General features: G+C 44.9%; 2 protein-coding genes across 3 annotated transcripts; one reads left to right on the forward strand and one right to left on the reverse strand.

Moving 5' to 3' along the window:
• Positions 1-96: 96 nt before the first annotated feature.
• On the forward strand, positions 97-13,356 carry LOC134022464 (hexokinase-1-like). Of its 2 annotated transcripts, none has more exons than XM_062464004.1 (18): positions 97-230; positions 4,681-4,843; positions 6,647-6,795; positions 6,968-7,087; positions 7,187-7,282; positions 7,479-7,578; positions 7,689-7,872; positions 8,007-8,162; positions 8,307-8,540; positions 8,993-9,297; positions 9,901-10,049; positions 10,250-10,369; positions 10,516-10,611; positions 10,695-10,794; positions 11,084-11,267; positions 11,390-11,545; positions 11,664-11,897; positions 12,007-13,356. In XM_062464004.1, the coding sequence occupies exons 1-18, from the start codon at positions 195-197 to the stop codon at positions 12,152-12,154; spliced, it is 2,730 nt and encodes a 909-aa protein (XP_062319988.1). In that variant the 5' UTR covers positions 97-194; the 3' UTR covers positions 12,155-13,356. The 2 variants fall into 2 exon arrangements, with proteins under 2 accessions (XP_062319988.1, XP_062319987.1); XM_062464003.1 differs by lacking the exon at positions 97-230 and adding an exon at positions 2,036-2,398.
• A 467-nt stretch (positions 13,357-13,823) lies between these two features.
• Positions 13,824-17,569, reverse strand: tacr2 (tachykinin receptor 2). Its single transcript, XM_062464023.1, has 5 exons — positions 17,077-17,569; positions 15,861-16,055; positions 15,269-15,419; positions 14,918-15,114; positions 13,824-14,771 (listed from the first exon to the last, which is right to left on the reverse strand). Exons 1-5 carry the CDS (start codon positions 17,469-17,471, stop codon positions 14,573-14,575), a joined length of 1,137 nt encoding a protein of 378 aa, XP_062320007.1. The 5' UTR covers positions 17,472-17,569; the 3' UTR covers positions 13,824-14,572.
• Between the last annotated feature and the right edge of the window lie 293 nt (positions 17,570-17,862).

Consider the following 17,862-nt stretch of genomic DNA (forward strand, 5'->3'; position numbering starts at 1 on the left):
CATAACTGGTTCTGACGGGCCTGAAGAAAGGGACCTGCACTGGTCCGATGCCGTGGTCAGCATTGGTCACAGTCCGATTACATAAGAACCGTTTCTTAAACCTTGATCAATCCTAAACTGGAGAAGTGAGTGAGTGTGTGCCACTGGCTGTGGGATTACCTCACATTCAGGAAGAGGAGGCTGCCTGCCCAGCTATGGAGGGAGAGGAGGACACAGTACCACATGCTACTGTACGTACTGTACCGCTGTATTTGTATGGAGACTGCATTTAGAAGTGTTTTGTTTAGTTACATTGAATTCATCGGAAATGTAGTGCTAGCTGCTTCATTTGATTAGTTACTATTGTTTAAGTCTTTTGTAGCATTGTGCAATTATGTGTTTTATTCAACACTAATTTAAGTGTAATGAGACATAGAACTGTACTATTTGTTCACGCCAAAATTAGAGTAGAAAATACTTGTGTGAGAAACACGTAATTGTTTAGGTATACAGAATAACAGATCAAATACACCCAACGTCTGGCTACAACATCCAAGCCACTGGTTATCCCTAAATATCTTAGATTAAGTACAGAACAATAGTCCTCCTACTATCCACTGTGTCAACATTACATTTACATTTACATTTAGTCATTTAGCAGACGCTCTTATCCAGAGCGACTTACAGTAAGTACAGGGACATTCCCCCGAGGCAAGTAGGGTGAAGTGCCTTGCCCAAGGACACAACGTCAGTTGGCATGACCGGGAATTGAACTGGCAACCTTCGGATTACTAGCCCGATTCCCTCACCGCTCAGCCACCTGACTCCCTGACCATATGCATTATGTCAACATAATGCATATGGTCTCCATGGTGACTGTACCTACAACATACAGGACGTTATCGCAATGCAAATTTTATTGCCTGGGATGCAGCATTGATTATGAACAGCTGGTCATTATAATGGACTATATCCACACTCACGCTGGTGATGACATACTTTGAATCTAAAACAGTGTGATGGATTAAGTATTTAATATGTTGACTGACCTGAATGCTGTGCATCCCTTGTCCACATCTTGCCTACTCTTGACTATCACAGTCCCCACAAAGTATTGTATTTAGTATTTAGTATGTTTTTGCATCTGAACATCTGAACACTGGCAGGACCTATCCTTTTATAAATGTCTTAACAGTTTTTAATGATAATTAATGGTAGTATAAACCATCCTACAGCCAATACCACAAGTATGTACTGAAGCCTCCTTAGGCTGTGTGGAATGGGGAGAGGGCTCTGGTGAATGTTCTATTCATGGGTGATGACAGACAGCTGCTGTGTTCTGCCCAGCTGAGGTAACGTCTATCACGATACCTCTCACACAGACTGTCTTACTGCTGTACACCAGAGTCACTTTCACGCATGCAGACAGCCTCTCTTAATCAGGCACGTGAGGGTGTTGCTGTGCTACCATTACTCAGCAAAATTTGCGGTGACCCTGGGAGAGAAAGCTGAGAAGGGGGGAAAGAAGGAGGAGAAATATGTGTGTGGGTTTGAGTGTGTGTGTGTGTGTGTGTGTGTGTGGGAGAGAGAGTCTTACAGAGGTGACATAAGGACATACAAGCCCCATTGAGCATGAGCAGCAGTTTGTAAGCTGACCTCTCAGCGTCTCTTCCGCTCTCTGACACGCCCTCTTCCCAAGAACCTGAGAGTCATCACTGCACACAGGGGACATGATGAAACTGTGTGCTTCCCTGTCTAAACCATTGTAAAATAAGGCACCACACAGGATTGTCTAAACTACTCCTCCTTCACTCTCCTTAACTTCACTTCCTCCCTCCCAGTCTCCCTCCCTCCTCTTCCTGAGCTCAGTGGGGTAGCTCTCCTGGGAGGCCACAGCTCTAAGATACTAGCCTATCACAGCAGGGCTCAGCACAGCCCCTGACAACCTGTCCAATCAGAGCCGGGAAAGAGGGCAGGGCTTAGCTACAGTTCCCCATCCAGTAACCACCCCCCCTTTTCTCCACCCCACCCCACTCTTAGTGCTGCCTCTCTCTCTCTATCTCACTCTCTCTGTCTCTCTGTCTCTCTGTCTCTCGCTCTCTCACTCTCCCACTCTATGTGACTCAACTTACTGCCTCTCCTACTTCCTGGACTCACACACACACACACGCACACAGAGAAAGAGAGAGGCTACAGAAGCGTGGAGTTCCCAACATCTCTATAGGCCTTGTTTGGATTAAACCCAGAAGCTTTTCATACATCATCGAAGACAGAGAGAACCAGACACATCAGTATATCTTTTTTTTCCTTTCTTTTTCTTGTTCTTCACTTGTTTGTGGCACCTGGGTGGGACAGGATGATAGCTGCTCAGCTGCTGGCCTACTATTTTACTGAGCTGAAGGATGATCAGGTCAAAAGGGTGAGTAGTTGTAGAGTGAGAGCTGCCAGAATAACAACCTCCTAGAACCATGGACAAACACAGAACCTTTCTGCCTACCTATATGCCGGCCTAACTGCCTTCATGCCTATTTACCATCCTCGCTCCCAAAAATAGGCCGGCTTTGAGCCTTGAAGCCCTGGCCATGTGACCACAGATAACGGTTTAAGGCTTAGCTAAAAGTATAGACATTATACTAGCGGAGATAACTTAGTCGTAGATGTCATGAACCGATGAATATATTAGGACCAAATGATGTACCAGCAGCTTTGTGGGGCAGCTCAAGTCCTCTGGCCCAGCCTGTGGCCTGTCTACCCAGTCTGTCCTGCCTCCACTGCAGTGTCCTTGAGAGCAGGATGTGTGTGTGAAACTGTGATAGTGACAGGGAGCACAGCCCGGGAACATCAACACTGGGACGAGGTAGAGTTTTAATCTCCATGGCTCAGTGGAACCAGGTTGTGTGTTCATAACACAAAGAAAGCCCCGGAGAATATACCCCCCACCACACATAGGCAGCAGCATGTGTTGAGCGAGTCAGGTTTCAGCCTTTAAATGACATTGTACCTCACCCGCTCTCCCCCTGCGTGCTTCCAGGGACTGTGTTGCTGTTTTAAATTTCAGTCTGTCATTGTTGAGAGGAGAAGGAATGCAAACAGAGATGAGGTTGAAACTACCCCAGAGCAGAGCCGCTCTCCTCTCTTCTGCCTGGCTTTGACAGTCAGGAAATAGCCCTTCGCTATGCTCAAAAAACAGTTACTTACTGACAACATTCCCCCGTGTACTATAACACAATTGTAGATTATCAAGAATGAACTAAAGAGTTTAAGAAGATTTGAAAATTGCTTACCCAGGCCAAATAAAATGGATGTACACGGTATACATGTTAGTGATCCTCCTTTCAGCTGACTGACTGTGTGTGCTGGTCGGTCCTATCAGAAATAGGAGCTAAGCTTTCGAGACTAGGAATTCTCAAATTCGAATTATCACGTCCGGCTGGGCTTTGTAATGTATCCTGGTCACAAATCCTGTCATGGTTGGAGTGTGTTTTGTTCACCAACAAAAGCTTAGTACTCGGTAGCGGCTTGTGACATTTGAGGTAACCTTGAAAAGCATGAAACTGGTTTTACACAATACCTCGTTCCTCATGTGAGTTAGATGCAGTCTCAGTGGAACACTCAGAAACGAAGACAGTGTCCAGAGAAAAGGAATGTGTGTTTGCATGGCGGCCTGCCCACCTGCCTGCATTCATCCATTTGCACTAATTAGAATGACACGTGAGTCAGGGACATCAGCATTGAGGACGTGCTGATAGGCCACACTCGGCCAGTCAAACAGGAAGTGTAACAGACAGGAACTAGCAGGGAGAATTAGCTTAGCTGCTCCATGATAGTTATGTTATATATCTTTTCTTCCACTCCAGGGGGGGACAGTTTGTCGCCATCACATCAATTGGTGATTCTTTCCACTCCGGCAACCACGTTACAGAACCTTAGGAAAAATATAATGTAGAAGATATGTGAGGGTCTTACAGGGGAAACATAAGGCCACTAGTCAGCTCTATGTGTCTATTTCTATTCAACAGTCATTACGTTATGAATGTTTCACCTCACTGAGCAGCCTCTTCTCGTAAAGGCTAGAGACAGAGACACACCCAGCTCTGTAGCTGCTGCTACTAGTGTACACACATCTAATACAACGACAGAAGGGCAATATCCCTGTAATAACTCTTTACGCCTGTCTTTATTGCTTTAAGTGTACTAAGACATGGACATGCATAAGCATGGTATCTACAACACAAATGCTTGGAGGACATTAATCCAATGGTGTGTAATATGACTCAAAGAGGATGTCAGGTTGATGTGTAACCAGTGGAGGAGGAAGTGCCTAAATTCCTCTGTGGTAAATGTTGCTAGAATGAGTAACAGCAAATTGATGTTGAGTAACAATGGATTCCTGCATGTGTGGTGAGTAATGTGTGTTAAAGTTGCAGAAGGTACAGGACATCCTCACAGTACTGTTGGCTGTTGGTCAAATTTCAAATGTCGTATAGAGGGCAGTCTCAGTCTTCAGTCTGGAAAGCCACGGGGCCCGTGAACCCTGATGGTCCTGCCCTCTGTCTGAGCTGTCTAACATGACTTAAACTGCAGCCAACTACTGTAGACAACCATGACCAAGATCTTGAATCATTTCTTTAATAATACGTCATGTGTGTGTGTGCATGTCATGCTATTGTTGATGCTGAGGTGCATGTGTGTGTTTTTCAGATCGACAAGTATCTGTACTCCATGCGGTTCTCAGATGAGACTCTCCTGGACATCATGGCCCGGTTCAAGAGGCAGCTGCAGAACGGACTGGGGGGTGACACCAACCCCACAGCCACCGTCAAGATGCTGCCCACCTTCGTCAGGTCCATACCCGACGGCTCAGGTCAGAACCCGGACCCCCGTGGTCCACCAGCTGATGGTCTCTGCCTCGTTCTCATGACGTGACAAATTTTATATCCCGATTGGGGGCGAGCAGTGTTACCATAGAAAAACACTTTCTCTATCAAGTTACAGCAGTCGGTACTTTATTATGTCAGCATGTTTGTATGTCAGCAGAAATCAGATGATCAGCAGTCATTTGAGACTCCCGCTCTTTAGATTGTGTTACCTGTCTATTTGTAATTGCGGCAGAAGAGTTGACCTGTCACCACCTATGAGGAAGAAAGACACTCTCCCAAATCTCTGTTCATTTCTGATGAGGTTGCACAGAGCCTTTGCTCTGGCCTTTGCTGTCTTTGCTTGTGTTAACATGTTCTCCTGGAGGAGATGTGTCCTGTTTTGGAATGTTAGCCCGCTGTAGTTCTGCCCCAACACACCTGGCAGTACAGTGGATACATAAGATGTGAAGCAACAAAACTGAGCTATGTCTGTGAACACACGTAGTGGAATCTGTGAAAGGAGTTTTTCCAGTTTGCTCCTTACAGACAGTATGTTCCCCAACTCTGCCTTCTTCAGTGTTTTACAAGTCTATAATCTGTCTTTCGAACCTCAGTAAGAAACCTGCATCAATGCCAGTGCTCTTGTAATCCTGCAACCCCCCCCCCCCCCCCGCCCCCCTCCACACACACACACAAATACAATCAGTCCTGTTTTAGACCCACGAAGATAAATCAGTATCAGTCCCTATTAGCTGGGTTTATGTGTTTCCCAGCTGAGTTTATAGCTGTCCATAAATAAACCTTAGAGAGACCAAATTACCCCTCTGTGCCCTGCTGCTGTCTTGGAGCTCCTAATATACAGTTGTGTTAATCCCATATCACAGTAAATAACATGCTACGAACACAAGTATAGTGTTTTACATACTTGATAAACTGCAAGAATGAGAATTTAGTCATTTACATCCCAGAGGTGAGGATAGAGCCAGCATAGTAATGAGACTTTTCAGACTGCTGCCAAGGCACACAGGAGCTGTGACCGTGTGGATTAATCTATGCCTGATAATGGGCAATTCTTATCTCCTTTGGACCAAACGCAATCCATTATCAGGCCTATTAAGGAATTCCTCAAAGTGTGTGTTTGTGTGTGTGTGAGAGAGAGTGAGTGAGTGAAACAGTGTGTGTGTGTGTGTGTGAGAGAGAGAGAGAGAGAGAGAGAGAGAGAGAGAGAGAGAGAGAGAGAGAGATAGAGAGAGAGAGAGAGAGAGAGAGAGAGAGAGAGAGAGAGAGAGAGAGAGAGAGAGAAATATAAATGTGATTTATTTGGTAGAAGGCGTTGACTTAAATATTATTGACCTCCTCAGTCTAACAAGATAACTGGTTCCACACTTAAATTATGGCTTTAATTGTGTCCTCATTCTTGAGAAATAAAAATGTATTCACAGAGAAGTTAATGTTTTTACACTGAAGCTGCCAGAAGGGTTTTCCAACTGACACCTGACATACTACACATAGTTGACAGAACAAAGGGAACCTTATTCAAACAAGACTGTGAATAGGACTATGCAGAGTTCATTAGGTTTGTCTGCAGCTCCAAAGCTCTAATGTTGTCCTTGTACTATCGGTCAATATTGAACACAATTTTTACTTTTAGAATGATATACATGTTAGCATAGTCGGGTTGGTCTGACCAGACACCATACCATTCCACCTCTATGGGCAAAAGTCTCTCTTACGACTCTGGCCCTATTTGTGTAGCCTCACTGTATAATTTCACTGTTGAATAATTGGAAGTACTGTGTGTGTGACAGAGAGGGGAGACTTCATTGCTCTGGATCTGGGGGGCTCCAATTTCCGCATCCTGAGGGTGAAGGTGTCCGATGAGAAGAAGCAGACGGTGCAGATGGAGAGCCAGATCTACGACACGCCTGAAGACATCATGCATGGCAGCGGCACGCGGGTACTCAAACACACACACAGACACACACACAAACACACACAGACTCAGACTCACACACTCATAACACTGGTCAAACAGCAGTCGTCTTTGTGTTTAATGAGTCAGAGTTTACAATGTCACATCCAAACAACGACTAACGGGTTGTTGTGAATGTGTTCTTTTCACTCAAAAGCTGTTTGACCACGTAGCAGAGTGTCTTGGGAATTTCATGGAGAAACAGAAGATCAAAGACAAGAAACTTCCTGTTGGCTTCACCTTCTCGTTCCCATGTCAACAGACCAAACTGAATGAGGTAGTCTAATTCAGCCACTTGTGGATTATTCTCACTGTACATGTGTTACTGCATTGGCAACCTCTTTCCATTTACTAATTTTTGTCTGTCTGTCCACAGGGATATCTGTTGTCTTGGACCAAACGTTTCAAAGCCAATGGTGTGGAGGGGATGGATGTAGTCAAGCTGCTGAATAAAGCCATCAAAAAACGAGGGGTAGGGTTCGTCTCTTTCTGCTCTCCATTACAATGACTGTCATTGAAAATAACGAGCCGGTCCTATTAGTCCCTCTATTATTTAACGACCTCCTTGTTGTGGCATGACAGTGCTCGTTAGCTTGTTTTGTCTTGGATTTGCAATGGTGAACATGTATAGCCTAGCTTTGGTGTGACGACCAGTCTGTGTGTTCTAGGACTATGATGCAGACATCATGGCCGTGGTGAACGACACGGTGGGAACCATGATGACGTGTGGCTTCGACGACCAGCGTTGTGAAGTTGGGATGATCATCGGTACGAAACACCCTAACCTCAGACTGTCCAAGAATAGAAGCCACAAATTAGCAAACAACTAGGCAGGCACAGTGAACACAGTACTCAAGTGTGTGTGTGTGTGTGCCCAGGTACGGGCACCAATGCGTGCTACATGGAGGAGCTGAGGCACATTGATCTGGTGGAGGGGGATGAGGGCAGGATGTGCATCAACACAGAGTGGGGTGCCTTCGGGGATGATGGGATGTTGGAAGACATAAGGACAGAGTTTGACAGAGAGATCGACAGGGGCTCCCTCAACCCTGGAAAACAGCTGTATGTTCCGCAGCACATAGGTTACAGTAAATACAGTGTGTGACATGACATGTACGCAGTGATGCGGAAATAGGTATCCCTAAACACCACGGGAAAGAGTGACCCGGTGCCTGTGTGTGTGTGTGGTGTTTGAGGTTTGAGAAGATGGTGAGTGGGATGTACTTGGGGGAGCTGGTGAGACTGATCCTGGTGAAGATGGCCAAGGAAGGACTGCTGTTTGAAGGGAGGATAACCCCAGAGCTGCTCACCAAGGACAAGATTGAAACCAAGCACGTCTCTGCCATCGAAAAGTAAGTTCCAACCGTCATCCTTTGCAGTGGTCTGATCTAGATATGTAGCTGGTGTGGATTGGATTAATGTCAATTGGAGAAGGGGAGTATGCATCCTTGTCTCCTTGGTGTAACGGTAGCTGCGCTGCGTCTCTGTCCCTGCAGGACTAAGGAGGGCTTGACCAAGGCCAAGGAGATCCTGACCCGCCTAGGGGTGGAGCCATCCTCCGACGACTGCATCGCCGTCCAGCACGTCTGCGCCATCGTCTCCTTCCGCTCCGCCAGCCTGATCGCCGCCACCCTGGGCGCCATCCTCACCCGCCTGAAGGAAAACAGGGGTGTGGGTCGTCTTCGCACCACTGTGGGCATTGACGGATCCCTGTACAAGATGCACCCACAGTGAGTGGTACCCAGAGCTCTCTGGAGGATCCTTGTTTGGGTCTTATCTCCCATAAAGAACCAGACTAAAGTTACTTAGTGTTGCTTTGCTTTTAGTAATTTGTCTATGTATGAACATCAATCTCACAGGTAAAGACAGTTTCACGAAAATATCAATAGTTTGAGTATTTACAACTCTGTGAGAGTACATAGAACTTAAATGAGACCTGTCCTGTGAGTCGTTGAGAGGCTGTGATGATTACATTTACATGACGCTCTTATCCAGAGCCTTACAGTAAGTACAGGGACATTCCCCCGAGGCAAGTAGGGTGAAGTGCCTTGCCCAAGGACACAACGTCAGTTGGCATGACCGGGAATCGAACTGGCAACCTTCGGATTACTAGCCCAATTCCCTAACCGCTCAGCCACCTGATTAAGACCTAACCCCCACCCGCAATCCCCCTCCCCTTCAGGTACTCTCGCCGACTCCACAAAACGGTCCGCCGACTGATCCCAGACACCGACGTGCGTTTCCTGCTCTCTGAAAGTGGCAGTAGCAAAGGGGCTGCCATGGTAACAGCTGTGGCCTACCGATTAGCTGACCAGTCTCGTCAGATAGTCCAGACGCTGTCGGAGTTCCACTTGACTACAGAGCAGCTGCTGGAGGTGAAGAAGAGGATGAGGACGGAGATGGATATCGGCCTGGCCAAGAACACGCAGGACAAGGCCACAGTCAAGATGCTACCCAGTTTTGTACGCAGCACACCTGATGGCACAGGTAACCAATAGTAGACCTGTGCTCCAAAACTCAGCCCACAGTCAGTCAATGCTATGTCACACATGTGACATCTCCTGCCTGGGAGAGACTTTGGCAACTTCAGGCAAGATATGAACCGAGTACCTGGCCTATCTGCACTACTCTATCTGTAGTGCAGGGCTGTGCCTGGTCGTAACACCTGGCTGTATGAGGCTGTATCACCTGAAGCTGTATCACCTGAGGCTATATCACCTGAGGCTGTATCACCTGAGGCTGTATCACCTGAGGCTGTATCACCTGAGTCTCCAGAAACAGATAAGGCCCAGGGATCACCTCCTCTAGCAGAACAGGTCCTTACCTGGGTTCTTGCGAGAATGCTTCTTAGCTGTCCGCAGTGAGGTGGCGTAATCCTGGCCTCTATCCACAGAGGCACATGACATTATGCATTCAAGAGGCTTACCTCACATTGCCCTAATTAAGGTCAGAGAGTTTTTAAGGAGACAGGACCACAGGACCTCCCTCGCTCATCCATTTATTTTAATTGATTAATATAGACAACCTCAGAGTGATTGACAGCATTCTTCACCAATTGCAACCCCGCTAATTCTGTTTCTTGTCATATAGAGAATGGGGACTTCCTGGCGTTGGATCTGGGTGGCACCAACTTCCGGGTATTGTTGGTGAAGATCCGCAGTGGAAAGAGGAGGACAGTGGAGATGCACAACAAGATCTATGCCATCCCCATGGAGGTGATGCAGGGCACTGGAGAAGAGGTGAGAGGTCACTGAACACGGAACACACAAACCCATATTGAAATGTTTAATTTCCTGACACAGCATGAAGTCTGTAAGCACCCAATGGTGAATACTTAAATATATACTAAACCGACAGTCATTCTTATAGTAGCTATTGAATGTGTTCATGTGTAAACCTCAGTATAATTTGTTAAAATTTGTGAATTGTTTCCATGCAGCTATTTGACCACATAGTTCAGTGTATTTCTGACTTCCTGGACTACATGGGGATGAAGAACACCCGTCTTCCTCTGGGCTTCACTTTCTCCTTCCCCTGTCAGCAGACCAGTTTGGACGCTGTAAGAACCACCACTTCCTGTCTGATAGCCTTTCATTTCCTGTGACTTGTGCGGGATAAAGAGGGAATCTAGGCATTTTGTTGGTTTGTTGTAGTGTGTGTGTGTTCGTCTCCAACATACAGTAACTGGTTCATTTGTTTGCACAGGGCGTCCTGTTAACATGGACCAAGGGTTTCAAGGCAACAGACTGTGAAGGAGAGGATGTGGTGGGGCTGCTCAGGGAGGGCATCAAGAGGAGAGAGGTAAGAGAGGCTCCGTCAGAACACACTGAGGTACTCGCCATGGATAAAGAAGTATCCATCTATGTGTCGGTGTGTTTCTCTAGGAGTTTGACCTGGATGTTGTGGCCATAGTGAATGACACAGTAGGAACCATGATGACATGCGCTTACGAGGAGGACACCTGTGAGGTCGGACTGATTGCAGGTCAGTAAATATCCTAGCAACATCTTGGTAAATACAAGCTTCTCCCTAAAACTGCGAACTTCTTATCCATGATTCTTTACCGTACTTTCTATATGCACTATTTGTGTGTCAATTTGGATGAAAGAGTCAAATTAATCAAATGTTCAATGAAGTCGACTATATCTGCAATCTTATCTGGCAATAAGACTTGATAAACACTTGTCGAAGTAAAGTAAAAGACCTCCATCATTCCTCTAAGTTGAAAGGCTACCGCTGTTGTCACCCAAACACTGTTGCGTGTGTGTTTCAGGGACGGGCAGCAATGCCTGCTACATGGAAGAGATGAGGAACATTGAGACGGTGGAGGGCGACGAGGGGAGGATGTGTATCAACATGGAGTGGGGCGCGTTCGGGGACAACGGCTGTCTGGATGACATGAGGACAGAGTATGACAGGGCAGTGGACGAACTCTCTCTCAACCCCGGCAAACAAAGGTGAGAAGGGCCAACGTCACATCCTTATCCTTCATCTCCTAACACACCATCTACCTGATGGTTGTTAAATATGATTAATGAAATAAGGTGAATCCTCCCCATGTCCTCTTTCTGTGGGTCAGGTATGAGAAGATGTGCAGTGGGATGTACCTGGGGGAGATCGTCAGGAACATCCTGATCGACCTGACCAAACGGGGCTTCCTGTTCAGAGGACAGATATCAGAGACCCTGAAGACTAGGGGCATCTTTGAGACCAAGTTTCTTTCCCAGATAGAGAGGTATCATATATATACATTGATTGATTGAGTGATTATGTGCTGTTATTTATTTTCTTATAGTTCTGGATTAAGATGCACATTGGTTTTATTTTAACATCTGCTATCTGTCTCCCCCTAGTGACCGCCTGGCGCTCCTGCAGGTCAGGTCCATCCTGCAGCACCTGGGGCTGGACAGCACGTGTGATGACAGTATCATAGTCAAGGAGGTGTGTGGTGTCGTGTCTCACCGCGCAGCTCAAATCTGCGGAGCCGGAATGGCCGCTGTCGTCGACAAGATCCGAGAGAACCGCGGGCTGGCCACCATGGACATCACCGTGGGGGTGGACGGAACCCTCTACAAGCTCCACCCACAGTGAGTAGAGGTCCATTAAGGCAGAAGTGAGAGTTCCTCTGTCACATCAGTCATGTCAGGAATGTGAGAAGTGAGAGATATTGAGAGCGCTTCTCGTGTGCCCCTGCAGCTTCTCCAAGATCATGCACAAGACGGTGAAGGAACTGGCTCCTCAGTGCAACGTGAACTTCCTGTTGTCAGAGGATGGGAGTGGGAAGGGAGCAGCCTTGATCACTGCTGTGGGCTGTCGCATGAGGCAGCAGGAACAGCGAAGCTGAAGGCATTGAACGCACACTCACACAAACTCACAAACACGTCACACATTCTCACCCTATGCCAGACTCTTGACCATCAATCAGCGCACTCCAGACGCCTCTGATCAAAACATACTTATTACCTTGGGGTGTGTGCCTCCGTGGATGCGTGTATTTGTGCTGATCAAGCTTTAACTACTGTCGCTTCTTCTGCTGCTCTTGCCAGTCTTCTGCTGTGTTTGTTTATATGTTAGTATTTTAGTAAGTGTGTGTGTATGTGTGTATGTATGGTTGTATGTGTGTGTAATATGCATTGTAACAAGGGACACAGAGGGTTCTGTGTTTTAGTTTTGAATTTAAGACATAAAACTTCTATTTTCTGTATGTATATTAGCAAAAAAGGGAATATTGTTAATTAAAGTTTCTAATTCCTTGCCCGGGTATATACGTACACAAACATTATGTTATTTATCTTCTTTTTTTACCACATCAATGTCTTGTCATCATGACAGCTTGAGGATATTCATGAGGTTGGGTATGTCACTGAATCTCACCGAAATGTGAGATATATTCTCAACAAGGGGTCCTTATGTATATTTTTTCATGATGTTGAATTTATGTACTTAATCTCTCCTGGGGTAGTTATGAAAACACCTTTAAATGTCAAAAATAGGCTTTCTGCAGTCTTGCAGAACTGGCTGAACCACTTCTGCAAGTCTATATCTTTAAATTAGGAGTTAGGATGCACTTGCTACAGCAACATGGAACCAATCAAGTTGTCCCCAAAAGTGCACCTTGAGTATTCCAAATATTAAATTGGTTTAATATTGCCACTAGATGCCACTTGTTTCACAGTGGCATCTAGCGAAACAAAAAGTTATATAAAAATTATATGTGTTTATCAACCAAAAATGAAATGTCATGTGTGTCATGCATCGAGCGTCCGTTAGCTTTCCCGAGCCCATAACCATTACAAGACTGGAAGCCACAACCTGCTGTTGTAGTTGATGATGTCAAAGGATGAATGCATGCCTTATATGGTGTCATCAAATGTAAACTTTAAAGTGTTTTAAAGTGCACTACTCGTGGCCCAGGAACCATAAAAATTATACCAAGGAATTTAATACATTTTATTTTGATGTGAAACTTAATATATGTATGTTGCTACTCATCATTGAGCACCTACATTTTACCTTGGTAATATTAAATTCCACCTCTTCTTTTAACATCTGTTTAAGTGGTAATGATTATTTTTTATAGTGTTGTGCACAAAGAATATACTCTTGACAAGGTTGTTTGCCAGTACAGTACAATTTACACATAACCAGCTTTTTATACTACAGTGGTTCACAGTAATTCACAACACTATATCTTACTCTGTATGAACATATTATTAAACAACACTTGATTTGAATTACTTTCAAAGTTATGTTAACTGTACAACTGCCCTATAAAGACAGCAATATTTAACGTTCACAACCTACACAACAGCAATGCCCTGTATTGTAGCAATACAGAAATAACAGTGTATATCTTCTAAGCACATGTATTGTTACTATGGCACACACATAGATGTTCAAATGTTTCGTAACACTGCACAATCCTGCCGATTCACTGTATTGGTAGACCTGAACTGTGTCCCCCCCCCTTGCCAACAACTACCCCCCCCCCAAAAAAACCCCCAACCCCCACACACCTACACACACACCTACACAACAAAGAAACACACATACTGACATCGATTACTGTAAGATCCAATAGTTCCCTATTACCATGTAGGTGCTGCTGGGACTCACTGGTTGACAGAACTATGAATTCCACCTCTCAAACAGGGTTATCTCTTTCCTATGTCTGTTGCTTTTGTGAAGAGTTCATAAATGTTGGTTACCCAGCACAAATTCAATCTTGACAGTTTTTGATTTGATCTTGACACTTTAGATGGAGGTGTTATCAGTGGAGACAAACCAGGAGAATTTCCCTTAGGAGATTCGGTTGAAAGGGAGGCTGTTCAACTCACAGTGGAGGTGAATAATACACTGTATTATTGTGGTGTGGAACAGCTCAGAATGTGCAGCAGCTTTCAGACTCTATCTATATCTCAGTGATCTAATGGAACCTGAACCACAGTTTGCGCTGCTAGTTCATATATTATATTTTACAAAGCCTAGTGACACACAACAGCACCGCAACATTACTGCATCTGCAAGGCTAATAAGGCTTGGTGCTAATGCCGTGGGACAGTTCTACATACCCCAGTTCCTATCGATTTCCATTAACCACTGTTCAGTGCTCTATGTGTCTGTATCTTGTCAGCTTGACTGTGTTTGAGCATTCATGTTTGGACAATTTGACAACAAAAATAAAGTAGTGGTTAGGGTTTTGATGACTGACAACATTTGGACTTCCCAAATGTTAAGCCCTGATGTGTTCCGATTGCTAACCTCAGGCCTTGATGAGTTTGTATTGGCTGTCCTCTTGCCCTGCGGAGCTTGGGGGGACAACAGTGCTGGGAGTGTCAGTGCGGTAACTGCGTGTCATGGTCATCCTGAATGTGTGTGTGTGCTGCAGCTCCATCTTGTCCTCTTCCGACAAGGTGATGAAAGGGCACCAGCTGAACGCATGTCGGAACCCTGAACGGAACCTGGAAAAACACACCAGTGGTGAGCCTTGAATGTACATATGTGTGTCTTTAACTCGGAGTGGCGAAGTACATGCATGTGTGTTTGGGGATGTGTATGGCGATGCTTTCAGGTCTGGCTCTGTGTGCATGTGTCTGTGACCACCTACCTCTGGTTGAGGCAGCAGTAAATGATGGGGTTGTACATGGTGGAGCTCATAGCCAGCCAGAAAATTGACAGATAGACCTGCTGGATATACTGCTGCTTGTAAATATCTTTGTTGAAGATGGCCAGGATAAAGTAGAGGTGGTAAGGCAGCCAGCAGAGTGCAAAGGTCACCACCACCACCATCATCATCTTTACAACCTTAAGACAAACAAATCAACCAACACAACACAATGTCAATATACTGTAATGATCCCTGATAATGGGGTGGCTGTGCAGCCACTGAATGAACACACAACCTGTGCATGTGTGTGTGTGTGTGTGTGTGTGTGTGTGTGTGTGTGTGTGTATGTACCTTGCGTTTGGCCTGGATCTGGTTTTGGTAGTGGTCAGATGCCTCTCCAGGGATCTTACTGCCCCACAGGGTCTGACCTATTAGACTGTAGGTCACCAGCATCACCAACAGGGGGAGCAAGTAGATGAGGATGATCACAGCAATTTGGTATCTAGGTGGACAGGGACACAAGATCTTAATGCATATAGAAGCACACAGGCAAGGCGGATCACTACAAATTCTCACTGTAGTAAGAAAGTATTATGTTTCTTTACATGTGTTTGTAAGTCTTTATGTCGGTTCATTTGTGGGCCTGCACTTTCCTGACTACAGTGTTTGTTCATGTTTATGTATGTGTGCATAGGTTTTTTTTGTTTTGGGTGATCCCACAAATGTGACATTTTTCATAATGAAAAAAATCTGTAGGGCTTGATATCATTTAGCGTTAAATTTAAGTTAAAAAAGTTTACATTTCAAACATTACAAAAATTATATATATGGATGATAGCAAAAGAAATCTTCAGAATCTTTGGATTTTGACATTTTAGGGAAACCCCGAGAACTACAGGTAATCTCAAACACATGGTGGTGTGTATGTGTGTGCATATCTTACGTGAGGTGGTGTTTGCCTCCGTAGTCATCAGGCCAATCCACCATACAGACAGTGCGGGGGTAGTAGAACCTGGTGATGGAGTAGAAGCACTGGGGAAACGCCAGTGAGAATGCCACAGCCCAGATCAGACCAATCACCACTTTGGTGGAAGTGGAGGAGAGGCGAGGCTTCAGGGGATGGATAATGGCCATGTATCTAAAGGGTGTAGAAGCAGGAAGAGGTCAGGATGAAAGAAAGGCGTCAGGGTAAGATTGAATGGGTCATGGAGGGTTAGAGAGATGGAAAGGGTGCTACTCATTATCCTACAAAAGACACGTGTAAGGTACTCTAGACCAAAAAAAGTGCCAGAAACAACAGTCAAAGCTGTGTGTGCTGGACACCCACTCAATACAAGATGGTTGCCATGAACTTTTAATTGAGTAAATCATTTACAGCTGTATGCGGAGTGTACCAGATTATACATTTGAGCGGAATGGACTGATAGGAAATGATACAGTACGGGTTTGTGACTCAATCCTTTTAATGTATTGAGCAAGTGTTCAGGATTCTGAGAATGACTGCTGTTCAGTTAGAGTGGACTGATTCTAATCCTCTGGTGATCAAGAGTGAGCACAAGAGGACATTGGAGGGGACAAGCAATATCATGATAATATAGCTGTATGGTTACTAAACCCTTTCATAAATTCAATCTCACAGGGAGCAGGTCAATGTTTCCAAATTCAAACTTCAACTTTGAATGAGAGATGTCAGATGCTATTAAACATAATCAAGGTATCTTCATCATCGATTAACGAAACATTTATTGTTACAGACTGGCTCGCCCTTGTCCACGCGCTCCCACCAGGGAAACAGGGAGACTAAAATGTGATGATGCGTAAAGTTATGGCATCATATAAAGACGCAAGATATTGCCGAGTGCGGAAATTGTGCCAATAAATAAAACAGGTTGAACACGATATTGATTGCCCCCTCAGCTGACATGGAGCAATGACTGCAATAGAAATAGATTTGCCAGACCTTTAAATGTAAATACGTTGTCATTAATAAAGTGCTTACATGCAATTAATGTATACCCAAGGCTTTATCTCATTGCAGCACAATGACATCATGGAAATATGAGCATGTCAATTAAGCGAATATATGTTTAATAATATGTTTAGTCAGTTCTAATGCATAAATAACCATGATACATTTATACCATGCAAAATGCGCTTACCTGTCAACGGCAATAGCTGCCATAGAATATATACTCGAAAACATTGCTGTAATAGGAAAGAAGTTCTGAAACTTGCAATAGCCTAACCCAAAATACCAGTCGTTGTGTAATGCATAAACGAAGTTGAAAACGGTGTTGAATATAGCCATAGATACATCCGAAAAAGCGAGATTCACGATGAAATAGTTGGTTACTGTCCTCATTCTCTTGTGTGCCAAAATAATCCAAATAACTGTGACATTTCCCGTAACGGACACAATGACTATTAACGAATATGCAATGGCCCAAAGAGCCACTTGCCAGTCTGGTTGTTCAAATAGATTGATGGTCGTCTCGTTACCATCATCCTCTAAAGAATATGTGGTTGCAAGATGAGGTTGCGAAGTTGTATCCATGTCTTTTTCACTCCCCAAAAATATTTATAGAATACACCAATGAAAACAATTCAGTAGCATTTCTATGCATCGACAGACCATCCGTTTGGTCCTGGACGCCAGCTCTTATGGAATGTTCATGACGGCTTACGGTAACGGTAAGTGCACTCCAGTGGCGCGTGCGTAAAACGGAGCTTCCACCTCAGCTCCATTCGCACAACTATGAGAGCTGCGCGCTTCTAACTTTGTCCGTAAACTAGGGACGTGTGTGTGTTTGGCGGTATTTGTGTGTCACAATTCAATGGACTACCAAATGGATGACCAAAGCCCTTGCACTTATAAATTGAATGTATTAGCCGAGTGCATTAAGTGTTCTTACTTCCAGCCTAGTGCAACCGGGTGGACTACTACT

The sequence above is a fragment of the Osmerus eperlanus genome, chromosome 6 (genome assembly GCF_963692335.1).
Source record: "Osmerus eperlanus chromosome 6, fOsmEpe2.1, whole genome shotgun sequence".
NCBI lineage: Eukaryota > Metazoa > Chordata > Actinopteri > Osmeriformes > Osmeridae > Osmerus > Osmerus eperlanus.